Here is a 19,406-nt window from a genome sequence, read left to right as displayed (position 1 = left end):
CAGAGGGAATTCAGATCAGATGGCCCCAATTCGACATACAACAAATAGCAAAAATAGCTTATCTATAATATCTACATATGAGCTTGTACGTAGATGCTAAAAAGAAGAAAGAAAAACACGTTTGGAATGTATTACAATTCCTGTCAATCTGTGTGCCGTTTCAACTATTTTCCTGAAAATGTCCTGCAAATGCATTTTTTCCACAGGTTTAGTTTTGCTTTTTAATTATTATGGGGAATGGAACGTATGTTTGCAGAAACTTGCAAATGGCAAGAAACCACTCCATTCCCATTGAAAAGCAGAATCCAACTTCGAAGTCAGAGAAAAATTGCAAAAATAGCTGATCTACAAGCTCAGTGTTCTGCAAATCCCCTGAAAATCTACTGTCTTGCCAATAGCAGGACGTGTGAAGTTTTGAAATGATATTGTACATCTGTAAAGCAGCATATGGTGCTGAGGGGCCCGTCCACTCTGTGTGTGTGTGTGTGTGTGTGTGTGTGTGTGTGTGTGTGTGTGTGTGTGTGTGTGTGTGTGTGTGTGTGTGTGTGTGTGTGTGTGTGTGCGTGCGTGCGTGCGTGCGTGCGTGCGTGCGTGCGTGCGTGCGTGCTGTGGTTGTGGTGTCACAGGAGCTGAGGAACGCGCACAGCGAGGACATCATGGGGATCCGTCGCGAGGAAGAGATGGAGATGTCAGACGACGATTATGATGAAAGTCCCTGCAAGAAGATTCGCATGGAGGAGAATGGTACGTTAGAGCAGGGGTTCTTAACCTTTTCAGGCTGCGACCCCCCAAAATAATCGTATTTTAACTGGGGACCCTCCAAAATAATTATATTTTAACTGGGGACCCCCAAAATAATCATATTTTAACTGGGGACCCTCCAAAAGAATCATATTTTAACTGGGGACCCAGGACCCTCCAAAATAATCATTTTAACTGGGGACCCCCAAAATAATCATATTTTAACTGGGGACCCTCCAAAATAATCATATTTTAACTGGGGACCCTCCAAAATAATCATATTTTAACTAAGTGCCCTCAGACCTATACCTGGAGTGGTACCAAAATTGGCACCCTTTTTGGACCCACTGAGCCCACTTTGGCCCTGGTCCTTGTACCGGTATATGGAGACGCCGGCGCTAAGATGTGTTGTGGGGACTTGCCAGCTAGCCAGTGGAAATCCAGATATGCCATAGAGGACTGAAGTCCCAGTCTGACCACATCCCAGCCACGTTACTTCTCATGTGGATCATCAGATCCACATCCTGTCCTAGTTATGCTCATTTTCATTAAAAGCCTTCGGTGAGTCTAGACTAGAGCTTATTTTCGTGATACTGAAGCAATGCAAAGATTCCATTACAAATCTGCGGTGAGAGGAAACCATAACTTCCGAATGGAATGCCATCTCCTGCTGTCTTAACCAAATGTGGTTAACTTTCCTCCAGTACTTTATCCTTTAATATGCATAGTTCCTTCTGACAGTGAAACCAACGATGGAACCTTCTTTTCCAGTGTGGTGGTAGCTGCCCACTAGAAGCACCATGAAACTCAGAATGAAAACAAACATTCGGATCATTCCATAAGACTCACTTGATGATAGCATACAGCAGCCATTCCCAAGCTGTGGGCTGGAGGATATTGCAAGCAAGTGGGGTGGGCCCCCAAATATTTGGCCGAATCAGCTAAGATTGTATTGATAATATAACATTAGTATAAAACCATTATACATGTATGTGTATTTGTTCTTTAAAACCTTGAAAAATTAGTTTTCAATACTGATAAACAGAACTTAAAGTATGCAAGGTTAGTTCTATTGACCCGGCCGGGAACACAATCCGTTGATTGACCATTAAATAATTCTAGGCCTAAATGGAAATGCACACGGCTGACCGTGGCTGCCGTGTTAAGCGGCCAGATGGGCGGTCCAAGTGGGCGCTAAGCCAGAAAAGGTTTGGGGAACCAAAACGCTTTGTTCTTTTACGACTCATCTAATTGGTTCTTCTGACAGTAAAACACAAACAATAGACCCGATCTTTTTTCCAGTGTGGCGGCAGCAGCAGCAGCCCACTTGCCGAGCACACAATTCAAAAGCCCTGAATGAAAACACACATTCAGAGCCATTCAGGAGTGTCTGCCTGGTGAATGACTTGCCATTGCGAGCATAAGGGCTGTTGTTGTGACAGTGTGTTCACTGGCTGCCTTGCAGCCATGCGCCTCTCTCTCTCTCTCTCTCTCTCTCTCTCTCTCTCTCTCTCTCTCTCTCTCGGTCAGGGATGTCGCACCAAATTCTGGGCCCTGGGTACAAGGATTCACTCAAATTTTGTGTTTCAACTATTGAAAAATAGCAGATATACAAGCTCACAGGCACCGAGTGCCGCGCGGCAAGCTTGTAGATCTGCTATTTTTGAAACATCGTGAAAGTCTTTGAATATTTCAATTTTTTTGAAAAAACGATGTTTTTATGTCAGTGGTGCTCAAACCTTTTCATGTGAAGGAGCCCCGAAATGATATGCATTTCGCCACGGACCCCCATCTCAAAACATTTAGTTCCAGGGACCCCCCCAGAAGCAAGATTTGAGTTACAAATGTTCGCTTAAAAAAATACATATTCAAAGATTTCCACACATTTTCACGACTTTTAAAAAATAGCAGGCACCGAGTGCCGTGCTGTGAGCTTGTATATCTGCTATTTTTCAATAGCTAAGGTATAAAAGAATGAAGGCCCCCTCCACCTTGGGCCCTCAGTCCCACTTTCCCCCCGCCCTTGTGACGCCCCTGCTCTCTGTGCACTTACTATGAATGAATGCACGGTGCTGCCGTGCTTACTGACGCACTGTCTCGGCAGAGCAGCCTGTGCAGCGAACGTGGCGGTGGCTGGAGGGCTCTTTTGTCTCAGCCGCCACTTTGAATCATGAAAGCCCCTGTGAGAGGGATGCACTGTTATTTGCGGCGTTCAGCGAGCGATACTTCTGTTTACAAATGCTGTCATTTTGCACAGCCGCGGCTTTATGGGAGGGAGAAGCGCCTTGGCGTCGGAGATTTTTCATAACCTTTCCAGGACTACAAGTGGAATTGCCTTGCATGGGACTTTATTTAAATCTTTTTTGAAAAGCTTGTCAACTGGCGTTATGATCTCGGCTATATATAAAGCTGCCATCTGGAACTCATTTGAATGAATAAAACATTATTTTAATAATAATAATAATGTTACAATGTTACAGTACGATCTATCACACCATTGAGAAATGCAGACCCTGGTGTCGGTTATGACAACTAATGGTTAACAGCCCATAAGCACAATATCTCCCCTGGCCAAGCGTGTCCACGTCAATATGCAGACGACCTAAACCTAACCTTAACCCTAACTCTAACCTCAGTAAAACTAACGCTAGTGAATGCTAACCTGGTGAAATGCTAACCTGCCGATGCTGGTCAATGCTAACCTGGTGAATGTTATCCTGTTATCCTACAAACGGACTCTCGGAACAATGAGCCGACTCCGGCCAAGCTGGGATTCTGTGTCAGCCCGGTTTAGACATTTTAGCAAATCTCAAAGACATTTTAAGTAAAATAATCTCTCCTCTCCTCTCCTCTCCTTCTCCTCTCCTCTCCTCTCCTCTCCTCTCCTCTCCTCTCCTCTCCTCTCCTCTCCTCTCCTCTCCTCTCCTCTTCCCTCTGCAGGCGTCCAGAGCCAGGCGTGCCTCCGGGAGGAGAACGACTCGTTGCGTTGGCAGTTGGATGCGTACAGGAACGAGGTGGAGCTGTTGAGGAAGGAGCAGGGCAGGGCCGCTAGGCCAGAGGAGCAGCTCCTCCCCCCCGACGGACACATCCAGCTGCTGCAGCAGAACATGCACAACATGCAGCAGGTAAGAAGCAGCCTCGCATATGCTTAGCTGTGCATTTTATAATCCTAACATTAAAGGGGTAGTCAGGGGTGGACTGGGCATCTAGTGGGCCTGTGGGCCAGTGGGCCCAAAAAAAAAAAAAAAAAAAAAACGTCCTTCAGTAGCACCGGCCCACAGAGCAGAGAGACATCACATGATTGGCCCACTGGCTTGCCTATCATCTGAATACCAGCCTAGTAGCCCAATCACAGGCTACTGTGGCCCAGGAGTCCCACCCAAACATAATAAGGGCTGATACAAGCCCACAACGCGTCACTGCCTCGACCTGTTGTGGGCGTCGAGGCAGCGACACGTTGTGGGCTTGTAGATCTTCTGTGTTCGGTTCGCAACAGGCACGATACATTTATTTTAAGAAGTACATTTTATTTCCCCCCCGTTTCTACGGTTTCTTGGGCTGGATATGGCAGCCTGGAATGGTTGTTCAAGTGCAGCTAATGTTGGCATGTTAGTAAACGTGCCACAATACCTCGTTAAAGTGACCATTTTGTAAATTGTTGCATTTGTAGTTATTTTACTGTAATTTAACAACATAATAACCAGCACAGATAGACAAAGAGACATTCATGGATTTATATTTAAAAGTAACTTTTATTTTCCCCTGGACCCATGGTATGGCAGCTGCATACCCCTGCCATACCCAATTGACGCCCCTGTTCACGGCGGTTGTGGTGGGCCGGTCTGGGCCAAGATGCCAGGGCCGAATTTCTGTCCCAGTCCGGCCCTGGGCGTAGTTCACCCCCAAAATGACTTGTTTTTCCTATGAATTACTCACTAAATCAGTAGTTCTTACGCTTTTTTGTGTCAAGGACCCCCAGAATGATATGGGACAGGTGGGTTTTTACAGAAGGGTATAAATCAATATAGTGGATCCTCAAGCCTTTTTTGGGGAGATCGTTAATCACAATTATTTTGTGTGACAAACATCAACTTAGATGTTGTAATGGTGCCAGCCCTACCCACAATGCACCAGTGCATTGTTGTACAGGAATCACAGAGCGGCTGCGTCTGATCTGGCTGGATGCCCTGTCTGCTTTCATCCAAGTCAACACACACACACACACACACACACACACACACACACACACACACACACACACACACACACACACATACACACGACTGGGTTTGTGTTGTTTAGGGCTTCTAAAGTGTGAGTGAATGTCACGCAGTTGTCACTTTTCATTTGTCCACCATCGTTGCTCTCTCGTACAGAATATGCGTGCGTGCGTGTTAATGTGTGTGTGTGTGTGTGTGTGTGTGTGTGTGTGTGTGTGTGTGTGTGTGTGTGTGTGTGCGTGCGTGCGTGCGTGCGTGCGTGCGTGCGTGCGTGCGTGCGTGCGTGCGTGCGTGCGTGCGTGCGTGCGTGCGTGTGCAGCAACTCCTCAGCCTTCAGGAGCAGGTGAGGAGGAAGGAGCAGGAGCTGGAGCAGGCCAGAGAGGAGCAGAGCTACCTGGAAGGAGAGGTTCTGGCTCTCAGAGACAAGGTCAGTACGACATGAAAGTCCATGGCAGGGAAGTGCTGGCCATTGGGCCAGCACAATCTACAAAAAAGTTTCAAATTTGTAGATTTTTTCGCAAAGCAAAGCCCTGCTTCATCATACAAGGCCGTCACACAAAAGTAGTGAAAAAAGTAGTGAAAACAGCAGATCGGCTGTTTTCACTAGTTTAAATCATTTTTAAAATGATAAATACAAAACAAACGGTTTTGAACATACAAGGTTTCCACCCGACAACGACGAAATATAACTCATGTAATTGGCCCACTGGCTTGTCACTTGTCAAGATCTGAAATGGCAAATCTTTGAGTAGCAGCAGTGCTATAGAGAGAGATCTCTCTATAGCACTGCTGAATCAGGGGCCCAGCATGTCGCTGGTCCATGGGCCATATGAGATGACGGTATCCGAAAGGTGACAGAGGTTACCATGCATTTTTGAGAAGCTCTATATCTGTAGATTATATTTTGGTATGATAACCCTTTCTGAGACACAGCTAAATTGGTTTTATGAGCCTCTATGTAGAACCTGTAACGATGGCACCTCACTGCACACAGTGGGCGCTGTGCACGGCTTCCCCAGATTAGAAGTAATAAGTTGGGTGCTCAGGTGGGCAAAACATGACAGAAGTGGCACTGCACCGCTGAGTACTGACCCAGATCAAGCATGTCTGGAACCTAATGTTGCTCATTAATAGTATTTCCAGGAGGAAACGTTTCACACCCGACGTCAGTGTGCAGCTCAATGGGCAACCAAGAACTTTGTGTAAAAATATTATCTTCAGACAGAAGATCATCAATTAATAATTCATGTCTAATAATTAGTGGTGTCCAACGATTAAATATTTTAATCGCGATTAATCGCATGATTTATGTAGTTAATCGCGCGATTAATCGCAAATAAGTCATCAGCTTTTATCAGGTCACAATGTAACTTAGAGGGATATCTTTCAAGTCTTTCGTGGCCCTATTAACTTGGGAGTGGAAATATTTGCTGGATTTATGTGAAAGTATGTTAATCTTTTATTCGAAATCAATTAAAAACCTGAATAAATCATAATGGTATTGCATTAAACAGACTGCAGCTGATGGGTATAAGGATCTGCTAAATGATTACTGTTGTGTCCACCTTTATGCTTTAATTATACATTGTATTTTTGTTACATCAACAGGGATGGATCTTGTAGCCAATATAGCCGATATTGTAGCCAATGTTTGTAAATATGCGATTAATTGCGATTAAAATAATTAATCGCGATTAACATAACGGTGAGTTAATTGCGATTAATTTAGTTAACTCGGACAGCACTACTAATAATATGTGTCTGCACCTGACCGGCAAAATAGTGCCACCTACTGCTTATCTCATGCGCCATCATCTCCTAGCCATCGCTTATTATCAGTCGATGGAAACCTGCATGAATTCACATTTTCTCTTGAAAATACGGGTGATATTTGAGTGAAAATGTGAGTGATATTTGCAATACATTTGAATGGAAAGCCAGCGTCTGCTCTCTGCTATTTTGGGACGTGTCACATGACAGGCGGAGACCGTCAAACTGTTGACAGCTGACAGCCGCGTCACGTTTTCACAGCTGGATAGAAGACAGTAGTTTACAGTCTGCAGACGTGTTACTGTATGTGTCTGTATGTACTGTAGTTGTTACTGTATGTGTCTCTTTCTCATTAAACAGAATGGGAAAACATCTGTCTGTCTGTCTGTCTGTCTGTCTGTCTGTCTGTCTGTCTGTCTGTCTGTCTGTCTGTCTGTCTGTCTGTCTGTCTGTCTCTCTGTCTGTCTGTCTGTCTGTCTGTCTGTCTGTCTGTCTCTCTCTCTCTCTCTCTCTCTCTCTCTCTCTCTCTCTCTCTCTCGCTCTCTCGCTCTCTCTCTCTCTCTCTGAGCTGTGTTCCTGTAGCCTATCTCTCTCTAAAGGCACAGATTGTGTTTCTCTTTTGCAGTAGTATTTTCTTCAAGCATATTTGCATGTATAGTGTTCTCACCATCTCTATTGATTCTTTTGTAAAAATAAATAAATAAATAATAATGATAATAATAACATGAAGCTGCATCACTCAGCCTGGCTTCTCCGTACATAGTAGAACACATGTGGCGGTCGGATCTTAATTTGCTGCATGATTGTTATTTTAGCCTGAGGTAATGCAGCCATCAATAAAGACTCACGTTCCTGGGGAGAGGGAGGGGAGAGGAGGGGAAGGAAAGGGAAGGGGAGGGGGAGAGGAAATCCAGAAGAGCCTTCTCTCATGTGAGGGTACAAGGTAGGGATGGGACGATATGAAAATGTCATATCACCATGATTGTGACAAAAGAAATAGCGATTTACGATGTTATCGCGATAATTAAAATCCTTTATCCTGGGGCGGAACATTTGCCAAAAAATAGCCGATCTACAAGCTCACAACTTGTGAGCTTGTAGATCTGCTAATTTTTGGCAAAGACATTTGATACAGAGTGAAAAATCAAGTATCAAGTAGGTATATTATAAGTACCTTTTACCAACTAGAAATACTGTTCCTTCGAAACAGTGTGGGCTCGATTCCAACCCAACAAATAGGATACTTTAAGGTACTGTAAGGTACAGTACCCTACAGTATTGTACTGTACCTTACTATACTGTACTGCACCTTACTGTACTGTACTGTACTGTACTGTACTGTAACTTACTGTACTTTACTGTACTCTACTGTACTTTACCTTACTGTACTTTACTGTACTCTACTGTAACTTACTGTACTTTACTGTACTCTACTGTACCTTACTGTACTGTACTTTACTGTACTCTACTGTACCTTACTGTACTGTACCTTACTGTACTGTACCTTACTGTACTGTACTTAACTGTACTCTACTGTACCTTACTGTACTATACTGTACTGTACTCTACTATGCCGTACTGTAACTTACTGTACTGTACTCTACTGTACCTTACTATACTGTACTTTACTGTACTCTACTGTACCTTACTGTACTCTACTGTACTTTACTGTACTCTACTGTACCTTACTGTACTGTATTGTACTTTACTGTACTGTACTTTACTGTACACTACTGTATCTTGCTGTACCTTACTGTGCTGTACGTTACTGTACTTTACTGTACTTTACTGTACACTACTGTACTGTACTGTACCTTACAGTACTGTACTTTACTGTACTCTGCTGTACCTTACTGTACTTTACTGTACTCTACTGTAACTTACTGTACCTTACTGTACTGTACTTTACTCTACTCTACTGTACTGTACCTTACTGTACTTTACTGTACTCTACTGTACCTTACTGTACTGTACCTTACTGTACTGTACTTTACTGTACTCTACTGTACCTTACTGTACTATACTGTACTCTACTGTGCCGTACTGTACCTTACTGTACTGTACTCTACTGTACCTTACTATACTGTACTTTACTGTACTCTACTGTACCTTACTGTACTCTACTGTATTTTACTGTACTCTACTGTACCTTACTGTACTGTATTGTACTTTACTGTACCTTACTGTACTGTACTCTACTGTACCTTTCTGTACTGTACCTTTCTGTACCTTACTGTACTTTACTGTACTCTACTGAACCTTACTGTACTTTTACTGTACTCTACTGAACCTTACTGTACTGTACATATTCTATGTGTTCTAGATCTACATTTTTGATTCTGTGTTTGGGAACCAGCAACTGTCAAATGGACTCCAACTGTAGTGGAGTATATTGAGTGCATATACTGTAGGCTAACAATCCCAGATCACATCTGTCCTCCACTATGTCTATAACCAAGGCGTTCTTCTATGTGGCCACTCCAGACTGAGGAGTGGAGCATGGCTTTTATTGTGTTTGTGGATCTGACTTGGAAATGCATTGGTTTTGATATCTCCCTGACAACCAACAACAACCACTAATATGGCTGACTGTCCCTGCGGGCTCTAGGATATATGGCTATGGGATTTACATCCCATCGCCCGGACTTGATTCTTGATCACAGCTGTGTAATCAGTAGAGTGGAGAGGGACATTTATTTATAGTTTTAACTATAACTATAGTTTTATACATCACACAGCTTAGATATTTGGATCAAATCAGAGAGCAGACCTGTGTGAACGCATTGATATAAATAGCATATCTGAAGTGTGAATATTGCAGCCACAGCGCCTTAATATAAACATGGGTCCCTTTCCTCACTAAACCCATTGGAAATGCATTGGGTGCTTAAAGTTAAACATTTTTATTTTTTTATAATTATACTACAAAACATTTCAAAAAGAAAAATACACGCACACTTGTCCTCAGTAAGCTGAACACATAAAAATTTGAATGGTGTTGAAAGGTGTAAGCGTTTAAGAGATGAAGCGCGCCAAAGTTTTGAGGATACTGACTAGTATAGAAATAAATAATGAAGATAACATACGTGTGCTCGCCTTTAGGCGAGCCCACAATTATAGAGGGTTTAAGTCATACCGGATATGCAATTCGGCAAATAAAAGGTGAATTGATCCCAGTGCATGATGGAGGACGATATCATGATAAATTAAATCTCCACCATACGATTAACAATACGAGTGTTTTTTTATCGTGATAAACGATAATATCGGTAATCGTCCCATCCCTATTACAAGGAGTGTGGACAGGGAGGGGGCCCGCGGGCGCTGGCGGATGGATGGATAGATAGATGTAAATAATGGAGGGAACAGATGGACGCATGCAGGGCCTGCATTACCGACACATCCCTCTAGGGGGGGTTTCATCCACTCTGCCGAGTCCTGCATTAAATAAGAGAGAGCCGTACGTTGTGTTGTGCTTGAACCCCTGGGGGAAAAAGCAACCGTTGAACCAATGCTTCCACTCTCTGTCTTTCCTCAGCTGCTTGGCAACAACCTGGAGCCGCCGGACATCACCAACGGAGAGCTGGCGGAGAAGGTGAGGCCATGCTCCCCGTGCGCGCCGTGCCATGCTGCACGTACACAGACATACAGTCAGACAGTTTGTATTGCAATTCTTGTGAGTAAAATAGCCGATCTACACTGATATGATGCACAGGGACGTGCAGAGAATGTTAGAGAGGCAGTGGCTGAAATGTCTAAAAGGGGCCTTTTGGTGGAAATATCGAAAATAGCAGACCTCCAAGCTCACAACGCGTCACAGCTGCGACGCGTCGCGTCACAGCGTGGCGCGTTGTGAGCTTGGAGGTCTTGATATGTATTAAAAAAAATTACAAAGCAATTGTGTTGCTATATACTGCACATATTAACAACAACACAAACATGTGTGTGTGTGTTGGGGTGTGTGTCTCCACTGGCATGTTAGAGTGGTGTTACGCCCCAAAGGGCATCTCTCCTGTCTAACTGTGGTATAGCACTGATGCATGACACGCACACGCACACACACACACACACACACACACACACACACACACACACACACACACACACACACACACACACACACACATACATACAGAGAGAGAGAGTGGGAACTGAACTCTTAGCCTCACACCCATTGAGCTGGAAGGTGATTCTAATGTAAGAGACTTGAAGCCCAGCATCCATATTCACTGGGGAACGATCTGCCAAAAATAGCAGATCTACAAGCTCGTAAAAAAAAGTGTACCAAGTACAGTTGTGACTCAAGTCACCAAAGTGGGTGGAGGTGTGGGAAATTGGGTGGAGGTGGGTGAAAGTGGGTGAAAGTTAAAATAATTTCAATTTCGGAATGGTGGAACTCTGCCATTCCGAAACCCCACCATTCCGAAAAATACATTTCGGAATAGCAGGGTTTCGGAATGGTGTGGTTTCGGAATGGAGGCCCGTCCCCAACCCCTTTAACCCCCTATGGTTGAGTCCCTCAGGGCTCTATGCTAGTCCTCATGGCTCTATACTAGTTTATTCTCTGTTTCTGTTTTTGTGGGGAAAGCTTTTGCTGAAAATAGCAGATCAACAAGCTCACAAGGCGTGGTTAAGTGGTTAAGATCCTTGTATGGTTCATCACACGACCTTGTCTTTAACCCTCGCACTGTACACAAACATTGTACCTGTTATTTATTCATGACTGTGTGTGTGCGTACATGTGTGCGTGTGTGTGTGTGTTTCCAGGGGCTGAACGGCAGTGTGCCAGCCGTGCTCCACGCCAGAGAGAGGAGGAGAGAATCAGCGCTGCGAGGACCAGTGACCTCAGAGAAAGAAGCCCTGCTATTGGGTAAACATGATATACTATTATTATTCTAATCTTAGGGTTTTGATCATTATTCTGGAGCCCATAGGTTGGGAACCTCAGCAGTTGAGCATTTTGTAATTCTCTCCATATGAACTCCATATGAAATGGTGGTTTTGTAGCAAACCCAATGCATATTGTAAAACATTATGAATGTGGTTTATACAGTGCAGTAGCCATTCATTAGTCATGCTAGGTTCCTGTAATTAGTTTTGGAACTCTTGGATACAATATATACAACTGGTAAAATGTAACATTCGAGTCAGCTTATGGATGTGAGCCAGGAAAATCTCTCTCGCACGCACGCACGCACGCACGCACGCACGCACGCACGCACGCACACACACACACACACACACACACACACAGGGAGACAGAGGGACATTTACATTCACATGGGCCTACACATTATTGCACATGCACACATTGACACTCCAGTCACGCTGCTACCATGGGCTTTTACCCACAATCCTTCAGTGGGCGTCAGGGGGGCAAGAAGGGCTGTCAGCCACAACCCACACAGAGCTAGTGTACCATGGAGCACACTGTAAAACATATGATACCAATGTTACTAATGTAGCACACTGTAAAACATATGATACCAATGTTACCAATGTAGCACACTGTAAAACATATGATACCAATGTTACCAATGTAGCACACTGTAAAACATATGATACCAATGTTACTAATGTAGCACACTGTAAAACATATGATACCAATGTAGCACACTGTAAAACACATGATACCAATGTTACCAATGTAGCACACTGTAAAACATGTGATACCAATGTTACCAATGTAGCTCACTGTAAAACATATGATACCAATGTTACCAATGTAGCACACTGTAAAACATATGATACCAATGTTACTAATGTAGCACACTGTAAAACATATGATACCAATGTAGCACACTGTAAAACACATGATACCAATGTTACCAATGTAGCACACTGTAAAACATGTGATACCAATGTTACCAATGTAGCTCACTGTAAAACATATGATACCAATGTTACCAATGTAGCACACTGTAAAACATATGATACCAATGTTACCAATGTAACACACTGTAAAACATATGATACCAATGTTACCAATGTAACACACTGTAAAACATATGATACCAATGTAGCACACTGTAAAACATTATAATACCATGGTACTATACATGGTCTATTTGAAAATAGCAGATCTACAAGCTCACAACGTGTTGCACTGCGACGTGTGGTGAGCTTGTAGATCTGCTATTTTCAAAATAACTCTTGAACAAATGTAAAACACTTGACATGACAATGTTTGATAATCACTGGTTTAAGCAGCATTAGGAAGTCCAAATAAGGCCAAATACACAACTACACTACACCAACAATTTTTGAAGAAAACAAATCTTGTATGGATGTCCTTTCCCTCTCTCTCTCTCTCTCTCTCTCTCTCTCTCTCTCGATCCATTTCTCTTCTGAGCTCAGAGCCTTGTGTTTTCCTGTCCAGAGAGGGGGGGTCCGTCGTGAATCAAGCAGAGAAGGGGTTTCATTTTGAGCTGCTTTTGTTTCTTTTCTATAAATCTTCATAATTTGGGAGCCTGTGCGTGCAGGGGCCTGTCACCCCGCCCCTCTCCCCTGCCTCACAGCATCCTCACTCAGAAGAATAATGGCTGACAAAAATAGCACCTGTACAAGCACACAGCACGTCACGTTTTGCGCTTACAGGTCTGCTATTTTTGGTCAACTAAAACGGCGACAAAAATAATTATCGTCAACTACCTTTTTTCACAGATAAAATACGATAGGCCTATAAATAAAAATGAATCAATGATGACTAAATATATTGACAATTTTGACAACAAATAAAAACTAGATGCAAATGTTAGGGAGGGACTCGTGGAGAATAGACCCACTAGGCTCTGTATATAACAGACTTGGTAACACAGGCTGCTGCCCACGATAACTGTAATTAGGAAAGCTAAGAAAATAATTTGCCGACCCCTCCCATGTCCTGTATTCAGAATACGAACTGCTACCCTCTGGTAGATGTTACAGAGTCCCAGTGAAAAACAAAGTCCCAAGTGAATAGACACAAATACTAATTTATTCCCATATCCGTTACTCTGTTAAACTCTGGCCATTAGTAGGGTGTGTTGGCTCTATAATGTAGTGTAATGTAATGTAATGTATGCACTTGAACTGTATGTCAGCACTGTGTGGTTTGCACTCTTCTTTTTCATATTCTGTCTTTCTGTTTGTCTTCTTGTATGTTATGTAGCAGCCTGCATGTCCAAGACAAATTTCCCTCAGGACCCAATAAAATAATCTTGAATCTGGAACAGCTCTTCAATGATCGAACCCTTCACGATTGGGAGCGTTTTTGTACCGCTATATCAGGATTCCTAACAGTGTTGTTTTTGACAGCAAATTTTGATTTAGTTTTAGTCATAGTCTTTTGAATAAAATGTTATTTAGTTTTAGCCATAATTTAGTCACCTGAAAAGTATTAGTTTTAGTCTAATTTTAGTCAACTAAATCTACAGTTGATTTAGTCTACTGAAATGTATTTTGGCAGGCCTTGATGGCATCGTAATGACTGAATGATTTTACACTTGGTTGTATGCTGAAAATAGCAGATCTACAAGCTCACAGCGCGTATTTTCAGCACGCAACACCTGAGAGCAACCGAACATAAAATGACTCTCTTCTCCACTAGTCCCTCCTTTTAGTGTAGTTTTTTTTATTTTTTTGACGAAATTGTCAACATATTTAGTCTTAGTTTTAGTCATCACAGCTTAATTTTTATTTAGTTTTTATTTAGTTTTTGTCAGTGAAAAAAACGCAGTCGACAAACATTTATCGTCATAGTTTTAGTCAACGAAAACAACACTGATTCCTAAAGGTTATTTTAATTTCCGTGTGGATTAAGGTTCTTTCCGTAGGCTTGCTACATTTTCAACATGCTTTCGCCGTGCAGTCTGTGTACAAGGTTGCGTAAAAAAAACCTGAACACGATGAACAAGTAAACGACTTCCGTTCACATCATTTCAGGAGGTGTAGTTACAGACTCTATGCAGCTGGAACAGGCTAGGTTCTGTTTTTTTAATGTCTACTCTCATTTAATAACATAGACCGTAAAAAATATGGATGGTGGGAACCGTCACGTGACCCATTGGTTTCTATATCAGAGCGGAAATTAAGCTTTTTTTGCCCTCATATGGGTGTCATCATTGTATTAATGGAACCCAAGGAATGCTATTGGCTGCCAGCGGTCACGTGCAACCGCAGGGATACTTGGGACATTGTCTTGAGTTTGCCGAAAATAAAGCACACAAAGAAGATTCATGACAAGCCTATGATCACAAGCCCCTCCTACAGCATACCCTGCTTTAACATCAATTATAACATAAATGGGACCATATTTTCACTAAACTCATATCATGGTGATTGAAACGAGGCTTTAAACTAGCGACAGGAACCATAAAATATTTATGACAATGTTTATTAAGGTAAGAAAATCAAATGTTAAGTTTTGGGGGAAATGAATGGAATCCTATGGAGAACATGTTGCACAACGCAACTAGCGGCCAATCATAGGAACTTTTTGTTCCGTGTTTGCTTCATGTTAAATCTGGACAACTGGCCCCCTGTGTAATAACTGTGTGTGTCTTTTAGGCTCTGCTTCAGGGTGTGTGTGTGATCTCAAGTGTGTGTTCACGCTCGCGTATAGATTATTGCGTATGTAGTACCACCGGAGCAGAGAATCACAGCGACAAACACAATGCAATCTCATCGCAGCGAATGGTTTTCATCTTGACGAGAGTGTCGGCCTGAACTAGAAGTATGAATCACCCTTTAAGAGAAAGAACTGAATCCTATTTTGTCGCACAGAGTTTTTTTGGCTACACAGACAGGCACGCAGGGTAGGCTGAGCGGAATGGAGAAACAAGGAACTGGGAGAGCAGAGCAGGGGAGGCAACAGCACATTTATCTCTCTTAGTGGAACTCGCAGGAACCAAATATGAAGGAGAGAGGAGCTGGAGCTCTCTATCTCTGAGCCTGCCAGGCAGCCTGCTGGCGGGATGCCCCAGCCAATGCCCCCCCTCCCGCACTCATTTCATTTAAGGAAGAAACCCAAAAAACAAAACGCCTTTACATCAGTGACTCCAAAGCTTTTCTGAATCTGAGCCCACTTGAACTATATCCTTTATGCTGTGCTTAACAATAAAAACATTTGAAATGTAAATGTTATTTAGACAGTTGAACTATATCCTCTCTAAATGTGATTGAACTTTATCCTACCTAAATGTTATTGAACTATATCCTCTCTAAATGTTATTGAACTAATATCCTATATCTAAATGTTATTGAACTATATCCTACCTAAATGTTATTGAACTATATCCTATCTATGTTATTTAGACAGATGCTATTGGTTCATTCATTGACCTGGCATCCTATAGCTTTAATGTACATGACTGAAACTATAGATTATTATTATTGTTTGATATTATACTGTTTAGACTAATGCTATAGGTTACCTAGGATCCTAGGTTATTGAGTCACTATGCATTTGATGTATGTCTTTACCTTGTAAGTCGGTCTGGAGGATAAAGAGCGTCTAAAGCGCCCTACAGACGGGCGCGGTTGCCACATTGTTCATTTTCAATGAGAGGTGGGCGGTTATTTTGGCCGTGCGGAGATGTTTAGAGGCGGCGAGGCGAGCGGGCGCGGTCCCGTGAAATTCCCGTGCGCGTGCTCGTTCGTGCATGCGCTCGCGGGCGGCAAGAGCTGGATTGTGGTTGTTTTTGCCGGTTGCGCACAGGAGGACAACAACAGCGGCTGCTAGGCGTAATATCGCCCGGCGTTTACTCGCGGAGGGATTGTGTCTGTGTCTCCACATGAGAGACCGTGGCGCGATCCCCGCTGATTCAAGCGGGAGTCCCCGCGGCACCCGTGCTCCGTCTGAAAGCCGCTTAACAAATGCCTACATTTTAATTTGTAAAATCTTGCATCTAAACATTATTTGGGGACCAACTTGCAATTATCCTCACTGCCCACTAGTGGGCCTCTGCCCACATGTTGGTAATCACTCTGTCTGTCTGTCTGTCTGTCTGTCTGTCTGTCTGTCTGTCTGTCTGCCAGCCTGTCAGCCTGTCAGCCTGTCAGCCTGTCTGTCTGTCTGCCTGTCAGCTTGCCTGCCAGCCTGTCTGTCTGTCTGTCTGTCTGTCTGCCTGCGTCACTGCCCCTCCTGTTGACATTTCATTAAAAAAAGGAAACAATCAGTCCACCGTCCGCATGAGCACGCACAGCCTCACGTGGTTACACACACGGACACACACACACACACACACACACACACACACACACACACACACACACACACGCGCGCGCGCGCGCACCAAGTCACTTTACTGATTACGTGCGTGCACATTGACGCGCGCACAGACGTACACAGATAAAACGTATAGCCCAGTTGGTTCTCATCTGGTGGCTGTGTTCCATGTGAGCAGGCCCCAGGAAGGGAATTGAATTAGGCCCGGTGTGTAATTGCCAGCGTTCCGCCGTATAAATCAAGGAAATAAATATTGGCTGTGTGGGGTCCTCCTGGGGGGGGGGGGGGGGGCAGACGGCAGACGACTATATGCTCTCTCTCTCTCTCTCTCTCTCTCTCTCTCTCTCTCTCTCTCTCTCTCTCTCTCTCTCTCTCTCTCTCTCTCTCTCTCTGCGGCAGCGTTGCAGGTCCTCTCAGCTGTATTCAGCTCTAGAGTGGTGTTGTGTGGTCAGTCGGTGCTGTCATTTATTTACTGTGCAGTGAGCTGCCAGGACACAATGTCTCACCTCTCTCTCTCTCTCTCCTCTTTTCTCCTTCCCCCCTCGGCCCCTCCCCCCCGGTCTGACGATTGTAGAAAACAATACGACCTTATTCGGAGATGCTGCGTGACAACACAATATACAGAAATACACAAATACAATGCGGTTGACATCACGATAATGGACTCTAAGAAGGGAAGAATGGACCTATACTCTCAGATTAGATTAGAGATTATCGTCGGCCCCCAGTCTTATGTACTGTATGTTGTTGTTGAACGCGATTGATCTGTATGGCTTATCTTTAATAATTAATAATCAACCTTGGCGGGTGTAGCAGCACACCCATACTGAATCTTATTCAATATGAATCCTATATTGAATTCTGCACTACAATGGTGTTACAGTGTGCTTACAATGCTTATTATGCTGCTTATTTTACGCTACAATGCTTATTATTATGCTGCTTATTCTACGCTACAATGGTGTTATTCTCTTTCTCTCTTCTCTTCTCTCTCCAGGTATCATCTCCACATTCCTTCACGTCCATCCATTTGGGGCCAACATAGAGTATCTGTGGTCTTACATCCAAAGACTGGACAGCAAGGTGAACCTGTCTGTCTGTCTGTCTGTCTGTCTGTCTGTCTGTCTGTCTGTCTGTATGTCTGTCTGTCTGTCTGTCTGTCTGTCTAGATATGTCTATGTCTGTATGTCTACACCAGGCACATGCACACATAGACATCAAAGGGGGCTTGAGCCCCTGCCCTTTTACCTGTCTGTAAAAAGTACCCTCTCCAGACCATATAACTGCAGTTTTTACTATGGTGAAAGAAATGCAAATGCCCCTCTTTCCATGCCATACCTGAAGGCAGCATTCAAGAGAAATTGCCTTATATCCAATTGCCCTCTCTGTGTGGAAATCTATGCTGTTACACCGAAAATATTTTCACCAAAGGCCCCTTTAGAAATTTCAGCCCTTGCCTCTCTAACACTCTCTGCACATCCCTGGTCTCTCTACATAAAAGTAGAACCTTGTATGTCCAAAACGGTTCCTTTATTATTATAATTCTGTGTATGTGTGCAGGTGTCGGTGGGGGAGTTGGAGCGTCTCATGGTCCGTGTGCCCACCATGTTCAGACAGGAGCTGAGCGGAGTCGGAGCAACGCTGGAGAAACGATGGAAGTTCTGCGGCTTCGACAACCTGGGCTCTGTGTGACACACGCACACATGCACACGCACACACAGACGCACGACACACACACACACACACACACACGCACGCACGCACGCACGCACGCACGCACACACACACACACACACACACACACACACACACACACACACACACACACACACACACACACACGACAGCCTATACTGTAACGGACAGGGCAGGAATTTCATGAAGGCCATGGCCGTCGTTGCCCCTCAGTTTGGCCTTGTGCCCCTCAAACCAATGGCATGACCTGAGGCCACAGTGGCCTTAATGCCCCAGCTGACTGTACCACTTTCTCCTCTGTCTCTGTCAATATGTAGACAGTAGACACCGGTGTCTCTTTATTGTCATGTAGACACTAGTGTCTTTTATTAAGTCTCTTTTAAACCAATCTAGTATCTTTGATTGGCGCAGGGCTGAGCATGGATCATATTGTAAATATAATGATTTCTTTCTTTCACTGCAGATAGTCTACATATAAAATGTAAAATCATCCTTACCCCTTAAATTCAACAAATTCTTACAATGGACTAGAATCTTGTTTTATTTGATGGCCTTCCTGCCCTGGCATTTGGCCTTTGTGCCCTCAACAAATGGACAACACCAAAGGCCAAGTGGCCTTGCCCCTAAAACGATGAAATTCCAGGCCTGGTAACGGAGATAACAAAGACACGCTAATGTGAAGGAAAAGCCAACGGCTCACCCTCTGTGTGTGTGTGCGTGCGTGCGTGCGTGCGTCACTATATCTATGTGACGCTATATCTATGTGATCACAG

The 19,406-nt window shown here is 43.7% G+C and overlaps 1 protein-coding gene across 1 annotated transcript in view; it reads left to right on the top strand.

The window, feature by feature from the left end:
* Positions 1-18,630, top strand: part of enox1 (ecto-NOX disulfide-thiol exchanger 1) — a gene marked incomplete at both ends in the record, with an annotated part of 69,961 nt that extends 51,331 nt beyond the window's left edge. Inside the window, 7 exons of the mRNA XM_080752846.1 lie at positions 627-744; positions 3,682-3,866; positions 5,281-5,388; positions 10,270-10,326; positions 11,499-11,601; positions 17,936-18,021; positions 18,499-18,630. Of these exons, the coding sequence (XP_080608972.1) occupies positions 627-744; positions 3,682-3,866; positions 5,281-5,388; positions 10,270-10,326; positions 11,499-11,601; positions 17,936-18,021; positions 18,499-18,630 (789 nt within the window). The remainder of the gene's footprint in view (positions 1-626; positions 745-3,681; positions 3,867-5,280; positions 5,389-10,269; positions 10,327-11,498; positions 11,602-17,935; positions 18,022-18,498) is intronic.
* Between the last annotated feature and the right edge of the window lie 776 nt (positions 18,631-19,406).

This window comes from Nannobrachium achirus, assembly GCF_963921795.1.
Source record: "Nannobrachium achirus genome assembly, chromosome: 22".
NCBI classification, from domain to species: domain Eukaryota; kingdom Metazoa; phylum Chordata; class Actinopteri; order Myctophiformes; family Myctophidae; genus Nannobrachium; species Nannobrachium achirus.
This window is presented reverse-complemented; position numbering and strand designations above follow the sequence as displayed.